This window comes from Xiphophorus couchianus, chromosome 12 (assembly GCF_001444195.1).
Source record: "Xiphophorus couchianus chromosome 12, X_couchianus-1.0, whole genome shotgun sequence".
Taxonomy (NCBI): domain Eukaryota; kingdom Metazoa; phylum Chordata; class Actinopteri; order Cyprinodontiformes; family Poeciliidae; genus Xiphophorus; species Xiphophorus couchianus.
Window position 1 is genome coordinate 27,683,388 of NC_040239.1, and position 17,227 is coordinate 27,700,614.

A 17,227-nucleotide genomic window follows, 5' to 3' on the forward strand; every position below is an offset into this window, starting at 1 on the left:
GAAAGTAGATTTGTTAAAGTTCTCCTTGGCACTCAGGCAGCAGTTCTGACTGCCACACTGTTGGAGAGGACGCGGTAAAAAAGAAAACTCGCCTCACAACATTGCTCATCGAAGCTTTAAAAAACTGTGTTTTAATAACAAGCACATTTTTTAAAAGAACTATAAACACTAAATCCACATCAATTCACCAACACCAGTGCAGTGAGAGGATGCCATTCATTGCCGTGTTTTATTCTTACAAGACAGGAAAATATTTACAAGTCCAGCCTTAGGGAATCGGTCCTGACTGGCCGACTTCCCCTCTCTTCTCTCTCCCCTCTCTGTGTGTTCTGTCCCATTCACCCACACACGTTGTAGAGAACCAGACAGTTCCCCTCACCCGCCCAGGACTGAGAAGATTGGGAGTGGAGGTGGGGGTCGACGTTATTCCTCGGCTCCAGCCAGGAAGAGGGGTCTCGGGGGTTTGTTATTTTTGCTGTCCGATAGCATCTACATGGGTTCCTCAAGTCCCGGCTGTTTATTATGCTGCCCAGACAGGTTGTGAGGAGCTGTGTTCGGGAGGGTGGAGAATATGGTCCGAGCTCCATCACCATGGAGACCTGCTGTCGACAGCATCCGTCAGTCATCTGCCCAGAAAGTGTCAGAATTTGCACCCCGGGACGTCCGCGGGATCTTTGGGATCCCAGCTGGCCCTCCCTCCTTCTGCATCTCAGCTGGCCAGATGTTGCTTAATCACCGTTACTATCTCTTGGGATGTTTCACAGCGTTAGGAAAATCGTGTTAGGTCCACGTTTTTCTCTTGTTGCATATCTGCAAGCCTAATCGCCAACACGTTCAATAGTTTGGTCAAAGATTTAATGGATGGACATAAAACCTTTTTAATCAGAGCGCACACTCAAGAGAAGCCCGAGAACAAATTTGTGTTTTTAACACTTTCCTCCTTCTGCTCTTGACACATTTCCACTTTTGCTGGTTCCTCTGCAGGAAGGGCTCCCGAAACCAAGACCCTTGGACTCGACAAGCTGGCCGTGCAACTCAACCAAGAGACGGGGAAAATAGTCGTAGGCCCAGACGAATCCACCTCGGTGCCAAACGTCTATGCTTTCGGAGACATCGGCGAGGTAGGTCATTGTTGACAGCGCCAGACTGACAGCAGACATGATGCCGATAACAATCAGGAGAGGAGAAGCACTCTATAATTACTGCTTTTAATTTTGACGGGGAAAAAATACACAACAAGATCCCACGACACGCCACTCTGATCAAAAAAACTGGAAATACCTCTCATAGTTAAAACTGTTGTGGCTCACTATATTATTAGTGCAGCAACATTAAAAACACAGACTTCAATTTCATTTTATGGAAATCCTCCGTAATAGACCAGCCAGAAGTTCGGCTGAACTGGAAAGTGGAAGGAAAAGGAAATTTGTTTTCAAATAATTAAGTCATAGGACTCCATGGTGATTGATGACAACATGACTGATAGTCATGCACTCCATAAATCTGCCATTTATGAAACAGAAGAAGTATTGTTGGCAGGTTGCCATGTAGGGAATGCAGCAAACCTGGAAGGAAAAAAAAAAATCTCTTTTCTGCTTGGAGAGTAATTTGTGTCAGGTAAAAATGAAAAAGTAATATGGCACTTCAAGTGGAACATACCATCCCCACTAGAAAACATGGTGGTGGCGGCATCATGATTTGAAGATGCTTGTTGTCAACAGGAGCAGAAAAACTATGCAGAGGTAATGGGACAATGTCGAGACTGCAAATCAAAGGTTCACCATTCAGCAGGACAACACTCCTAAACATAAAGCTTGAGCTATGTTTAGCTCAAGCTAAACATAGCTTTTATTGTGTCAAAGTCAATAATAATAAATATCATTAAACACACCTGACTGATGTGTTTGTCTAAAAAGAGTAGAGAGTATTTTCAATCTGTAGATGTGCAACACTGTCAGAGCAGTAATTAAGTCAAAACTGTACATAATGTATATACATTTTGCATTTAAGGTTTTAAAAAAAAAGGAGTGCTGTTGTTTTAATTTAGGCAATAAATGTTAACATTCTTATTTAAAAAGGAATTTAATTATTTGGATTTTTTGCATCTTTTAATGTGTTTCTTATATTGTATAAAAAAGGTTTGAGTGGTTAAATAAAAAAATTGCAGTGTGTGGCAATTCTTTTATCTGATTAATCATCAGAATAATCGATCGAATTATAGATTACTAAAATAATTAGCTGCAGCCTTAAACATTGCCATAAAATACATGGATGTTTGCTGTTTCCATATCAGAAAACATGAAGACTGCGAAGACTTTTAACTTCTTAAAGCACTTAGTGTCCAGTCAGTCTGAAAACTTGATCATCTTTCCAAATGTTGACTTGTTGTTTGCTGAAGGCTTTAGTTTTGGCTACATTTTAAGCAGTCTGAGGACCAATTTTCCTATTTCTTACCAGCTTCATGCTGACGCAGAGTAGATTGCTGTATAAAAACATGCAGGGGAAATGGTTTAGGCTAGCTGTGATAGTTTTATTTTATATGTTTTACCAATCAAAACTAGCTGGGGAAAAGCCACTTCACTTCCTTCTGCGTGCACATTTAAAAACAGTTAAATGTTCAAAATTTCTTAGCACACTGTGAGGAAAAAAATGACCTGAAATCAGAAGGAATTTTGGTTAAAAATAACAAAAGAGCTGAAAGCTGGGTGAGCAAAGCTCATTATCACTTTGTGCAGAAACTCGCAATACTTTTTTTTTTTTCCTCACCCGGAATAACTTTAATAATGTGGTGGTAGAAGCTCTGGAGCTGGCACTGTGTTATTACAAGTTAAACCTTCCTGCCTCCCAGGTCTCATGACACACACACACACATGCACCCCCCACACACACGCATTCTCTGAGTCCCTTTGATTGACGGCTAGCTTGGATGAGTGCTTCTCTCCAATCTGTCTTGCAGCTTTTTCCCAACAGCAAAGGCATTTTTTTCCCTCTTCAGGTAAAAACTGGTTGAATAGTATATATATATGTACTGTATATATATATATATTATTTTTTTTCTGTTACCTTACATGTAGTATGATGACTCATTCTAACCGGCTTGCAAACAGCGGTTGGAATGCTGCAGCGCGCCGCCGTATACGTGCGGAATCGCTGGAGATGTTTGCTGATAACAGGATGTGTTGCTGATTTAACAAGTTGAAGTCATGTCTTTAAAACTGCCCTGCAGCCCTACTGTTTCCTGAACGCCACAGTTGGATGTGCGTCTCCATGGCTATGTGTTTGTCTGTTGGCAAGCAGCCAAAGCAATAAAGGAAAACACACACAGGGAAACATTTTCCAAATAATTTCACCCCTTTGATTTAATACGCAGTTACTGAAATTATGTGTTTACATCATTTTATGCATCAAATATTGTTGTATGATTTGGGGTTTTTTTTTTTATTACTGATGATCAAATGTTTTAAAACCTACGGTTTCATGTTCTTGGAACATTTCCACATTTTATCACGTACCATCCACGAAGCTCAGCGCAGTTTACTTGGATTTTATCCGATATGCCAAATAAAAATGGTGAATGATTGTGAAGTAGTATAAAAAATGTAGCATGTTTTTCAAAATCCAACCTGAAGATGAGGCGTGTATGTCCATTCTCCTTTACTCTGACACCCCAAAATAAAAATCCAATGCAGCCAATTGTCTCAGAGATCATTTAATTGGTACAGTGTTCTGTGAACGTCTTAGACGTGTTTTTTGAGAACATTAGTGAAGAAACGACTCCATGAGGACTGAAGGAAGGGAGAAAGGTTAAAGCAGAACATATTATGAATCAATACCCCAAGCATTGAACATCTAACAGAGCTCATGTTTAATCAATCACCTAAAGAACTGAAATAGTATGAGGCAACGGGAAAACTACCAATTCACAAATTCATCTAAACCATTCAGAGATTCACCCTTCAGATAGGAGAATCTGTTCACAGGACAACTATTAAGACACACACACACACTGCAAAGAGTGGCAGGAGGAAAATCAAAGGAAGACTTTGTCACAGACCATGAGAAACCTCAGTAAACATGTGGGAGAAATTCTGCAGAAAGAATTCCAGTATCATTTTCAGAGAATCCACTGACCCGGTGTGACTGAGGATCAGCTATTGGCAAAACATTCCAGTGTCTGGACGTGCAAAGCTGGTCAAGAAAAAGAACTGCGAAATGTGGTTCTACAAAAGACTCACCGGACAACAAAATGTATTCAGATTATTCAGCTGGAATAATTTAGAAACCCTACCGCATTTTGTTTCAACTTTGCAATTATGCACTATAATGTCCGCTGACCACAGACGTACTGTACGTTTGTCAATAAAGGCCCTTTTTTCATAGTTTGGCTGGTCCTTCCTTATGTTTTTTTTAAATTTTTCCTCTCTTTGTGACGTTTTTTGACTGATGCATTAAATGTTCATTTGTACTGATGGACATGAACCCAGGAGCAAACATTACCGAGGCCAGCAGAGTACTGACATGCAAGCTGCAAGTAGATTTCCAAGCCGAGGTCAACCGATTCTGAGTTGGTTTAAAATCACGCAGCTGAACACAAAGTGTCACCTGATCATGTTCTCAGCATGAACAAAGTCCCCCTCAGCTTTGACAATTTCTAAGAAAGAAAAAGCGACCGATACATTTTCTTTAGTTTGTTTGTTTTTTTCCCCTCTTCCTGACACATTTTTTGACTGATTAGACTTATGGTCCAGAAAATCTTAATAAAACTCACAGAGGATATTAAAATTTAACAAAATCTAATTATTTAGCATTGTTGCATTTCTGACGAGCAAACTAAATTGAACCTGTTGAGACTGTAGTTTCTATAGTCACGCATGTATTACAAGCCATTTTCTGTGGGTATGTTGGGTTAGTGCAGAGTCTGAGATGATGAAGGATTCTTTAATGTAATCCTGATTAACTTATTAAATTCAGCACCGAATAATTCTTCTAATTGACTTTTGAAAACTTTCGATGTATGATAGTTGTACCCTTTACTAATGTATACATTATTAAAACTGCAGTGTGTAACTTTTATAAATAGTATGATTTTTACATATTTGTTAAAACTGCCACCATTGTCGTGAGAGTTTGAGGCAGATGATCTGTGAAAAGCTCCATCTCCCCCACCTCCTCCCTGAGTTGCCGTCTGAAAAAATGCATCAAAAACAACCAATCAGAGCCAAGAGGAGGGTCTTAGCGCTGTCAGTCATCCTCATGTACTCGTTTCTAAATATGCTAACAGAGGAGAAACAACTTTGCAGGAGAACCGTTTCTCCGCCATCATCTGTGACCATCCATTGTTCTGCTGTTACTTTTCATTCATATGTTGAATGAAAAGTTTAATATATATAATAACAGATGGACTGGAGTCATTTCACATTTCTCTTTACTTTAGGGTCGTCCAGAGCTGACCCCAACTGCCATCAAGGCAGGAAAGCTCCTTGCCCACAGGCTTGCCGGCCAGAGCACCGACCTTATGAACTACGACAATGTAAGACACACACACACGCGCACACACACGCACACACACGCCTTCTCACCCCAACAGTAATAAAAGCCTTCATCTTTCCACACCTCAAGCGCTTGTGGCTTTTTACGTTTATCGTTTTCTGCCAGTGCGAGGCTGTTGTTTGGTTGGTCTCTCATCTGAGCCTCCCCTCCATCTGACTGCTAGCCTCTCTTTAGGATGATTCATAGCATAATGTACCAGCAGTTTCCACGATGGCATCGTCCTGCGTCGTTCTTGGTATACGTACTCGTCTGTCTGCAAGTTGCAATGAAGGTTTTATTACAGCGCCTGTGTTCAAAACAGATTAAAGGCTTGTTTTAGCTGCGTGTGTTGAAGTATTTGTCTTAAAATTCATCTTCACATATAAATATTTTAAGCAAAGGAGCATTTCTGTCGTTATTGAAATGAACATGGGCAGCCTCCACCTGCATGCGACGTTTTGGCAGTTTTGTAATTAGGCGCTGCTTGGGATTTTCCGAAAGAAATAAGCGGGGTTGTTATGGCAAAGTGTAAACGTTCCCAATTGTGTTTGTGTGTGACAGGTGGCCACCACAGTGTTCACCCCTCTGGAGTACGGCTGCGTCGGCCTATCAGAGGAGGAGGCCGAGAGGAGACGTGGAAAAGACGGGATAGAGGTGGGATCAGTCCTTCTCATCCCACCCTGGTCTGGAGCGTTAAATAATGGATTTTCTTAATTAGTTTTTTACCAGAGTTATTTAATAATACCAGATTAAATAGTCTGAAATATATTTATGAACACCCTTCGTAAGTGTTTAAACACCCTTAGCAAGCTGTGAGATCCAGCTTTTCAGCATTCATTTTAAATAGAAATTGACTTCCATTAAGAAACATGTTGTCCCTTCATCCTCTCCAGAACCAGTTTGGATCATTTCACCATTGAAACACAAACACAAACAATTGGAGGCAGTACTTTGTTATTCCCACAGCTACAACTGTCAATAAAACGGGCGTTTATCATCATGCTACCACCTTAGTTGAAGGCACCACAGTTAAGTTTGTAAGTAAGTAAACTCTACTTACGTGGCACATTTTACAGTTCAGAAACTACAAACTGCTGTAGAAAATATAAGACATAAAAACAAAGAAGGTAAAACCTCCAAAAACAGCCTACATATGACATAAAACTACTTAAAAGCCAATCAGGACTAATTTGTCTTGTCCTCATGGACTGACAGGTCAGTATTTGTCTTGTCTTGGCTAAGACTTTTTCCAGAGGGCATTTGGCTCGTCCATGTGAGCAGCGGCCACTTCCAGTTGACCTTAAAATAGTTGATTTATTGGTTTAATGGTCCTTTCTTTGTATGCATCCTTATATTCCAGGTTATCCCTGATTCACTGTACACAGGTGACACTGGTGTTCCAGTAACTTCCATTTTATTGAACCTTGGTCATCCCTAAGAGAACTGCCCAACTTTATGTCTACTGACCTTAACAGTTTGAGTCAGATGAGTAAAACCCGGGCACAGCTGGAGGTCCAAGAGGGCACTGCTGAAAATGTTTCCAATTATGGGAATAATAAAAATAATCTTTTATAGTCTCTCTCTCTGTCTTTCCTCTCTGTCTCTCCTTTTCTTTATTTTCTCCTTCTTTCTTGTTTTCTTGCTTCCCATTCTCGCATTGGATCTCTGGCTGGTCCACTTCGATTCAGCTCAATCAGAAGAAACATGTTGGCAAAAATTAAAAGCTAATTTAAGATTACATCAGCCAGGACATGAATACTTTGGGTCTTATCTTTATGCTTGCCTACTGTTGAAATATTTGCCATTACTTGATTGGGGAACTTTTACATTTCTCTGTTTTAAATTCGGCACAAAGGAATGTGGAATCTGGAAAAATTGTGAATTTTCACAAAACAAAAACTGCGTTAGAACACTGGCTTCAGTCACTCAACTTTGGGAGGAAAGAAATAGTTAAAATGCATCATAAAAAGCTTCAAATTAACATGATATTCAGGCCTCCTACTTCTAAACAGAACCATGTGATTCCAGCTTAAAAACCCACAGGAAGCATTACCTGTTGTGGATGAAATGGAGAGTCTTTAGGGTCTAGTATATATTTTAATATATAAGAAAAGTAAAATTAAATCCATGCATATTTCATTTAAAAACAGCTGTACTATTATTGGAGAGATGGGGAACATCATCGTACAAGTAGATTAGTCTGTTTTTATAAATGTTTGTATTTAATTTAGTTATCATCATTGAAAGTACAATGCCCCCCCACAACAGCTTTTCAAACACTGACACACACGCACACCCATGTACGCAGTACATTAGAGAGCGGCTCTTGAGTTTACCTGCCAGATGGTAGCAACACCTGCAGAGGGCTGACGATAAACGCGGACCCCTGCCTTTGAGTGACGGGCTGGCAGGAGGTCTGATTGAGGTGTGTGTGAGGTGACGACAGGCCCGCCGAGATCTGAGGAGGAGCCCACCCCCCCACCCGACAGCTGCACGGCCCTCACAACTTGTGTCGGCACGTTCGCTCGCAGAATCAAACTCTGTACATCTCAGAAAGGACTGACACACTGAGTGGGCTGTTTACGTTTTGGCAATTGAAGCTTTGCTGCTTGTTTTCTTTTTCTTTTTTTTCTCCATGGCAACACATCTTCATTTTCAGTTGGACGCTAATTTGTTTGAGTTGTGATCGTGATCCCTTTAAGTTTCTTTCTTTTTTTTTTTTTACTATCAGCTTTTGGTTGTGTGAAATTTCACCAAATTCGTCATAGCGACCCTCATGGGTTTACACAACACCAGCTGAAATCTCCCCAACTCTTTTTCTTTGACGCTCGGCTAGATGTTGTGACGTCTCCGTGGAGCGATTGTTGGCAGCTACTGAAAACGAAATGTTTATGTCTCTGTAGGTTTTCCACGCCTTCTACAAGCCACTAGAATTCACCGTCGCAGAGCGCGATGCCAGCCGGTGTTACGTAAAGGTAACCCCGGAAGGGCATCCCATCATCCTCACAGTTCATTCATGATCTTTAAGTCAAAAAAAAAAAAAAGGATTGTTTCAACTCTGCATAAATATGAAAAAAAGAAAATAATAGCATAGAGATGAAAGTTTCTGTTACCAGACTTTGCATCCCTCGAGTTAAATATTTTAATATTGAGCGAGTTGAACCAAACATTACATGTCAGACTTTGACAAACGCAACTGCAAACTGATTCATGGACCGATGTTTGGAGATATATAGAGACAGTACTCGTTTCTAAACTCATGAGGAAAACAGCGGAGGAACGCTTCTTCCTGTTTTTTAGTTTTGAACGACTAACAGCTGGTATAAAAAGACCTGACCACAGTAAAAGCAAGTTGTGTAAATGTAAATTCAGCTGATTGTGTTTATATTAGTGCCGTCAATCAATTTTAAAAAATGTAATCAGATTAATCACTATGCCTAACTTTATAATAACCACCTACCACATTCCAACCTTTTTGTAGCCATACTCTGAAAATAAGGGAAACTTACTTCACTCAACACATATGCAAGTACTAGCAAACTTTCTTAGGAGATGAGATATATTTTATTTAATATTTTTTGGGTGCCCCACACCTTTCTGATGCCACCCTGGGCAACTGCCCATAAAGCCTATATCTAAAGCTGTCGCTTTATTCACATTTTCAAAAACTGTTTGATTATCTCAACCCAAACATGTCTGAAGATTCTCAATTTTCCCTGTACTTATATTCGGGAAGGTTTAAAGGAAGCCATTTTGTTTTGTTTTAGAAATGTTCCTCTCCATTGATTTCCCGTGGAACTGGTGCGATGAGGCGACAGCCGCTTGTCTTCATCCAGCCAACCGACCGCTGTAATTCGTGGATGTGGATTTTCGAGTTCGTGCACATAGACGTGCACGCGCAACACGAGAAAGTTGAAAAATGCTCGACTTTTGTTGCTGTCTGGGAAAACTTTCACCTCTTGCTTTCGTTTGTCGCTGCCTTCGTGTCGAGTCTGTAATGCACTGCTGTGAACTAGGTAACGAGAGAGGCTTTTAAGTCGAAATAGTGGTTTGATTCATCTGCGTTATGTAATGTTAATGCATTAAAATTTTCTGATTAATCGCATGTGTCAACACGTTAGATTATTTATTCAAAACATTGGGAAACCGACCAACAAACTTGGACATCTTGAGTCTGTAGAAGCATGTAATTGTTCTTTGTAGTAACTGTGTCTGCATTAACTCGCATTGGGCTAATCCTGCAGTTTTTCTTTTTATCTTCAGGTTATATGTGAGAGGGGAGGCGACCAGAAGATTCTGGGTCTGCATCTCACTGGTCCGAATGCTGGAGAGGTCATACAGGGATTCTCTATGAGCTTGCAGTAAGTTCAGAATAATCCTGGGTTACATTTGTGTTTAACGTTCACTATAGACCATAAAACAAATACTGACTTTTGGAATAAGAGGTGTTGTTTCGAGGGGAATGAACAGTTATTTTGCAAACAGAAAAAAGATTTCACACAGTTTAACAAAGTGGTGTCGGAGTCCCACAAGGCTCACTGTTGGGACCTGAACTGTCACATTTATATACTCACATTTGAATTTGAATGATTGAGTTAATTAAAAGTTGTGTTGATTGCAAAGGACACGTTTTTTTCCTTTGGGGAATAACTTAAATATACTAACAAAAATTGCCGAAAGAAATTGTTAAATTCAAGAGCTTTGATAAGCTGTGGACTAAATCTAAATCTTTGTAATGAAAAATGATTATTTTATTACCATGGTAATAAACATAACTACTAAATAATTTTACATTCTTCTAAGTGATGTCTTGTTTTAAATGTTAATGTTTATGCTGTATTTAAAGGTCCTTTGTTTTTATTACTAAGGAGCTTTTATTATTGCCTTTGTCTATATTTTTATTAACTATTTTATTATTTATAGCACTATGAGAATTCTATAAATGTAAAATGCATTAATGAAACTTCTTATAAGTTAATTAAATAATTATTTTTCTGTTATTTGGTAATAAAAAACATAATCTGAGGAAACACATTCTGACATTATAAACATTTTATAAATTGTTATTTGAGAAACATGATGGTTAGGCAGTTATTTGGTTCTGGATTTGTTTTGTAAAAATATTTAATATTCCTGACTTGCCATATTTTCTAATAATATAAAAGAGAATTATTAATTTTTTTTATTTTGTTCTGATGGAATTTTTTTTTTTTTTTTTTTTCAAACTTTGACCAAGTTTGAATTTGGGGTGTTAATACTAATATATGTAATGTATTGAAATGTCTGAATAATCAAACCTATGTAGAATCCGGCTCCTTTCTCTGCATTTCACACTATTTGTTGTCACGGATCTGTTGGATTTCATCAGCTTTTATTTCTGAATAAAATCTGGCATTAATAACCGTATTCGTGTGCCGCCTCTTAGGTGTGGAGCCACGTATCCTCACCTGCTGCAGACCGTAGGAATCCACCCCACCTGCGCTGAGGAGGTGGTCAAGATCCACATCACAAAGCGCTCTGGTTTGGACCCAACGGTCACCGGCTGCTGAGGTTAGGCCCCTCGGTTTCTGAACACAGCGAGCACACGGGGCCCCTGTAGTGGGGACTTGAAAGGGGGACTCTTATAGGGGTTTTCCCAGTTTCACTTTACCTACCGGGACTGGTTACTGCAGCTCCTCCACTGGAAGGTCTGGTCACAAACCACCAATTCGGGTTATCATTGTTCGCTAATGCCATTTGTTAACAAGGTCTGTTATTAACCTCTACACATAGATGTGTGCCTTGAACGAACAAGGTAATGAGAAAGAGAGAGAGGGCGAGAGGGCCCTGGTGTGGAATGAGCTGCTTTTAAATAACCCGGCTCATCAATCAGGAGGGAAACGCACATTTAGGATTTTTGCCGAGAATTCACAAGAAGCGGGTCTGAATTTTCTTCTGAATATACATTCTGCAAATATTGTTGTTTCTCCGGCTGTACTTCCTGTCCATTAGTCTTCGAGGTGACACATACCATACGGCCCCCCAGCCCCCAAAACGTGACACTGATGGATGGCCCCAGGGCCGTCGCCGCAGCGACACCGCTCCATTTCCCATGGACGCAAATAGTCAGCAGGGCTGCTGTCAGTCAGCCTGCAGAGGCCTGGACTGAGGAGTTTACCCTCAGTCCAGGGTAAAGTCCTCCATCCACAGGCAGGGACAAATATACTAATAGGCTCTGTCAAAAAGCCGCACGAATGCAAAATCCAAGACTTACACAGCTCCATTTCATTTTACTTCAGCTGTTCTACCCAAACTCACCCACAGGCGGCGCTGTTTCCCTCCTGTTTCTGTAATGCATTCTGAGCCGACAGTGGAAGACGGGATGAAGCAGTCACTGTATAAAACATGAACCCGAGTGCATTCAGGTTGCACATTTAATCCCTTTAATCCCCATTAGAGATGCGTGCCTCCAGTAGTCTGACTTTATTGGTGCCAAGCTGATAAGGGTTATCGGTTGTATATTTACACGGATGGCAGGTTGGCCCTCGAGAGTCATCACCCCTGAAGATAAGGCGACTTGTTTATATCAATAAAGCATTAACGGAGCCCCGCGTCCGTCAAAGACCGTTCATCCTGCCGCCTGCGTCAGACATCTTGGCTTCGTTAAAGTCGACGGGGAGAAGAGGACGGGGCAGAACTCGGAGAACCGGCGAATACGTCGGAGTTTGTTTTTATTTGAAGTTTAATCTGCCCCGTCTGATTAATGATTCCGATGAAGGGAATGACAGACCGTCAGGAGATGGGGGGGGGGGGGGGGCGAGAGGAAAAAATGAGAGCAGGAAAGCTACCAGGTTTGTTTGAGAGAGAGAGAGAGAGAGAGAGAGAGAGAGAGAGCCAAGTACCAGCCCCGGTTGGGGAGGGAAAGAGGGGGGATTCCTGTGTGCTCTGTTCAGGGCCGAGGTGCTGACTGAAGGACCCTGACCTCCGCTCAGCAGGAACAGCTTGACTCTATCACTCGGAGCACAGAGGGCTCATGTGGTGTAGCAGAGCACAGCAGGGGCCTGGGTGGAGGGGAGGAGATGAACAGAGGGGGTGGGCAGCATGGGCCAGGGAGCAGACCCAACCAACCAACACAATACCGAGTTGTGCCCTGGGTTACTCAGTCTATGTTCCTGTGCTTAACGAGCCACTTCAGGGGGCCGCCAAGGTGGGCCCGAGGCAGCGCAAAGGAAGTCATTGAGACTATCAGCCAAACTGTAATATCTGTTTGTTTTTACCCTTCACTTCCCCTTTAACCAGGTCCCGTCGTCTCTCCTATTTACTGCTCTATCCAGCCGTTAACGCACAGAAAAAGACTTATTTCTTTTAACTTTACTGAGCTATGTCACTGTGTGGTATTGATATTGAGGTCAAATACTTGCCCTCAAATCTTCAGCTGTGCGAGTGGGGGTCAGGGCTCAACTTTCAGGTCGGCCAGCTAATGATGACCTGCACTCAAAACCAGAACCTGGGGAGTGCAGGCCTGATGTCACCTGGCCACAAACTAGCTGTAAATAAACAGAGAAATGTCATTTTACAATAAAGCTTTGTGATCTGTTATTTATATGTAAAATGATAACACGCTCAGATAGCCGTGTCGATAATAAAGAAAGTGATTCAAAGTCTGAAGGTGCTGCTGTTCCAACATGAGTATATGATAAAAATAAAACAAAACCATTTGTAAAGGAAAGACAAAGTGGAAGGCACTTTAAAAATACCCATCAAATATTGAGAAAGACGCCTGCATGCCAATTATTTGTAATGCTTAGGTTAGCATTAACTGCTAATCTTGCTTCGTCCAAAAAAAGGGGGAACTGTGTGGGTGTTACTTCTATTCAGAAGCAGCCATTTAGTTTTTAATGCCCAGACTTTTATCATTTCTTGAAAAAATTTTCTGTCCTTTAGAGTAAGCTAAGAATTCTCATTTCCTTGAATCACAGATTTCATGCTAAGCTAAAGAGACATTTTTGTTGTTACTTTGATAACAATTTGCTCCAAATATGTACACCTAATCAGTCATTGTGATTCTTCACTATTTCGTACTTCTGCAGGTTACAGAAAATACCTGAGCAGGTAAAACCAATCTGTAAAACACATGAAATGTATGAAACCTTTAACCTTAGTTAAAAATGAAGCTAAATATTCTGAACTGATCACAGATTTATTTTAGAAGTTTTAATTTGTAAATCTTTTTATATGTTTGGGTATCTGACACACGAGGGCAACCAGGGTAAAGTTCACACAATAACAGTTCATTTTATCCAGGCTAAATAGGGATGACAACCACAAGTGGAAATCGATTATATTATATTTTCCAACTCTACTACATAATGAAATTAATCATGAGATTTATGCATTTTATATATATATTTTTTCCTTTATCAACACAATTTAACTGTAACTAAAAAGAGCTACACTGGTATTAAGCTTGTATGTATATAATGAAAGTACATGAGTAAAAATGGTGAAGCTTGACTTCCAATTGTCAAGTAAGTGAATTGATATGCAATTATTTCAGAAACTTGTGCAGTTTATTTGCTTGGCTTTGCTAAATTTAGTCTTTCAGATGAGGAAGGAGTAAAAGAAAAACCTGAATTTACACTCTGGGCCAAAATGACTCAAATCATAATGACGCTTAATACAATGCTACGTTTTGTTTTGTAAGATAAGATTATACATGTGGCTAAATGTGTAGGCCATCTGAACCCAGAGCAGTTCACTGAAATACATAATTATGCTGTGTTTGATCAAGAAAATGTTTTTTATTGAGTAAAAAAAAAGAAAAGTTTCACAGCTGTGGACAAAAACACCCCAGTCTAAATGATAAGAATGTATATATTGTGTTGCACAGTGTGTGACGGCGGACATCATGCTGCACATTTCCACCCCAGCTGATGCGCCGGTTCATCTGAGACGTTTTGATGGCAAACCGCCGTCAGAGTCGACGGTCACTCTTTGACCCCCGGGTTGTCTCCGCTGACAGCCGGCCCTGCAATGCGGCCCCGTCACTCAGCTCCGGGCACCAACAATAGCAAAAATTCCAGCGTGTTTGTTTGGTTAAGGAGAGAGCTCTCTGAAACCCCTGAACCTCCTCGAGATCCACGGCAGCTTCACTCACCCTGCGCGCCAAGCCGGTGTCGGCCCCGCTCAAGATAGACGGTGGGAGGAAAGTTCAGCCGCTCTCTCAAGAATGCTCGGCCCCCCGATTGGCAAATTGTGCGTCCTGTGTTGCTCCACAATGGAGCAAACGGGTTAAATCTACCTTGAAATGCACTTAGCAGAACATGTCAACATGTCAGGGTGCGCTCTGCTCTACGCCCCGTCTTAATCCAGCCCATTGAACGCTGACAGTTGTCTGTGAGTCAGATATTCATGGGGTCTTTGTCACTTTAGCTCTTGAGCTCCAGCAGACCTGCTTGGAGGGGGTGGGGGGAGAAAAGCAAAACTCAGGTAACATGTTAAAACACACTTGCTAGTCGCAATGCGCCGCAAGACACCGCTGAGGCATTGGGATGTGGAGAAACTGACCCAAACCTTGTGTAAACATGTGTTAAACGTGAGGGAGAGGATAAACCAGAGCAAGGATTACTGGTTGAGAGACGAATGTGGCGCGGTTGTGGCCGCTGTTGTTGATCTGGCGGTATCTGGCTCAAGAGCCGTCATCCTGAGCTGCCTGTAGGGCGTGGATGGAGTGCAGTAGCGGCAAACAGGATCTTCTGGGAAGTTTGTGTCTAAGAAGAAGGTGCTCGGTTGGATTTACCTACAGATTTCAGTCAAGTAGTGTGCAAAGAGGTCTCTTTGGCTAAAGTGTCTGGATTCTCATCAGGACTCTTGACAGCGATCCATCAAAGCAGGAGTTTAAAGGAGAGCACTTTGTATAATTTTGTAGCACAGTCAAGTAACTATGCTGCCTTCAGTTGTTATAAAAATGCTGTCTGTTAAATATGACTTGACGTTGGGCCTGTGTCTCTTCAAAAACTCCTGCTATTTTTGAAACGTCACCTCCTGGAAGTCCTCACAACATGGCTCCTCTATTAACCCTTTAACGACGTTTTTTATCAGCGTTTCACTGAGAAGTAGCTTCTATAATGAGCTCAGCAGACGCGCAGTTTCATCAGGTGTTTGCTAATTGCTGCTGGCTAGTCTGAAGGAGCTGAGTGGGGGAGCTTGAGAGCTTGGAAAACATCTCAAAGGCCGTCATAGGCCAACCAAGCATTTTGCACAGCTGAATGGTTGCCACGGGAGATTCAAGGATTTCTTAAACATGCATGAGGAAAAAAAAATCAAAGCAACACTCCAGGTATGTTTTTGATGAGTTAATAACACTCAATGTAAAGCTAAAACAAATTTATTTTACATAATTCTGCCCCTTTTTTAATGTTTTATTTGCCCTAGTGGCCTTTATATGATAGTGAATTGACAGAAAAGTGGGTAATGAGAGAAAAGGGGAAGACATGCGGCAAAGGTAATCAAAGCCGGGAATCGAACCTGCGACGGCCGCGTTCAGGACCAAGGCCTCCATAGGTGGGTTGTGCTTAACCCCTGCTCCGCCACAGCACCCATTCTGCCACCTTTCTAAAACAAAACGAAGGTTCTTCCTGATGTTTAGAATAGTTTCACACACTGCCAAGAGCATTTTCCTCCCATCTGCTGTGCCAACACAATCTGCATGCTGTATACTCCCAATCGGGAATGTCAAGGTTGTCTCATTTCTTTCCCTCGCCCTGACGTCAGCAGGTCTCTTTATGAAACAAATGTAGCCTCTGCAAAACTCCCATTGACCGTTCGTTTCCTCTATTGACGTATTTGGATGAAAAGGTAGTGATAAAGGAAGAGGCCAGCTTCTGTCAAGGTGAGGATGCTTTTTTCTTTTATTTTCTTTTTTGGTAGTCCAGCAGAGGTGAGGGCCTGTGAAATGAGCTTATCTGACCCTGATAAGAACAGGATACCCTCAGGAATGGCCTAAATTCAATACATATGGCTTGCCTTGGGATGCAGTTGTTTGGAAAGGAGAATTACTGTAGAAGCAAACGGTCTTACATAGAAGACCACGGTATCTATCTCTAGGCGAGTAAAATGTTTGCTTTATGTTCCTGTAATCCCCCCAAAAAAGTCATCTAGAGAATGATTCCAATCAGCAACCTCAGCTCCTAAATCATTTAGTCAGGTCTTCTGCCACACAGGAAGCCGTCTTATTACCTCTGGAAGCAGCACAAAGATTTACTGAGCTCATGTTTGATGACAGCACACAACAAAGGAGCCATATTTGTGTGTATGTGGGCGTGTGCGCGCAAGTGTGCTTGTGTGCCAAATCGTGTCGGTTTAAACCTGAGCTGTTTGCATGCAAAAACAAATCACTTTCGCATTCTCTTAATGTCTGGATCCAAACAGGACGCGTCACGTCTTGTTCTCTTTATTTGGACTCAAACAACCTCTTAGTCACCGTCTGCTGCATTGGATACAGTTTCCTTCCCTACATCAGTCGTCATGTCAATTTAATTGCCAAATTGATTTGTTGTTAACTACTGAACCAGCCCTGAGATGAGCAATATGGCCCCAAGAGGACAAGCTGGTCTGGTTGGGCTTCAGTCAGAAAATCAAAACTAAAGAACAATGTCATTGACAAAAGGAAAGGAGGTGGATTAGTGGTGCTTGCCAACAGCTGATGTCGTCCAGGACA

The 17,227-nt window shown here is 41.4% G+C and overlaps 1 protein-coding gene across 2 annotated transcripts in view; it reads left to right on the forward strand.

The window, feature by feature from the left end:
* Positions 1-13,176, forward strand: part of txnrd2.2 (thioredoxin reductase 2, tandem duplicate 2) — a 29,667-nt gene extending 16,491 nt beyond the window's left edge. For both annotated transcript variants that reach the window (XM_028033153.1, XM_028033154.1), the window contains 6 exons: positions 985-1,121; positions 5,435-5,530; positions 6,091-6,183; positions 8,433-8,504; positions 9,793-9,890; positions 10,955-13,176. In XM_028033153.1, the coding sequence (XP_027888954.1) occupies positions 985-1,121; positions 5,435-5,530; positions 6,091-6,183; positions 8,433-8,504; positions 9,793-9,890; positions 10,955-11,078 (620 nt within the window). In that variant the 3' untranslated portion in view covers positions 11,079-13,176. The remainder of the gene's footprint in view (positions 1-984; positions 1,122-5,434; positions 5,531-6,090; positions 6,184-8,432; positions 8,505-9,792; positions 9,891-10,954) is intronic.
* The last annotated feature ends 4,051 nt before the right edge of the window (positions 13,177-17,227 follow it).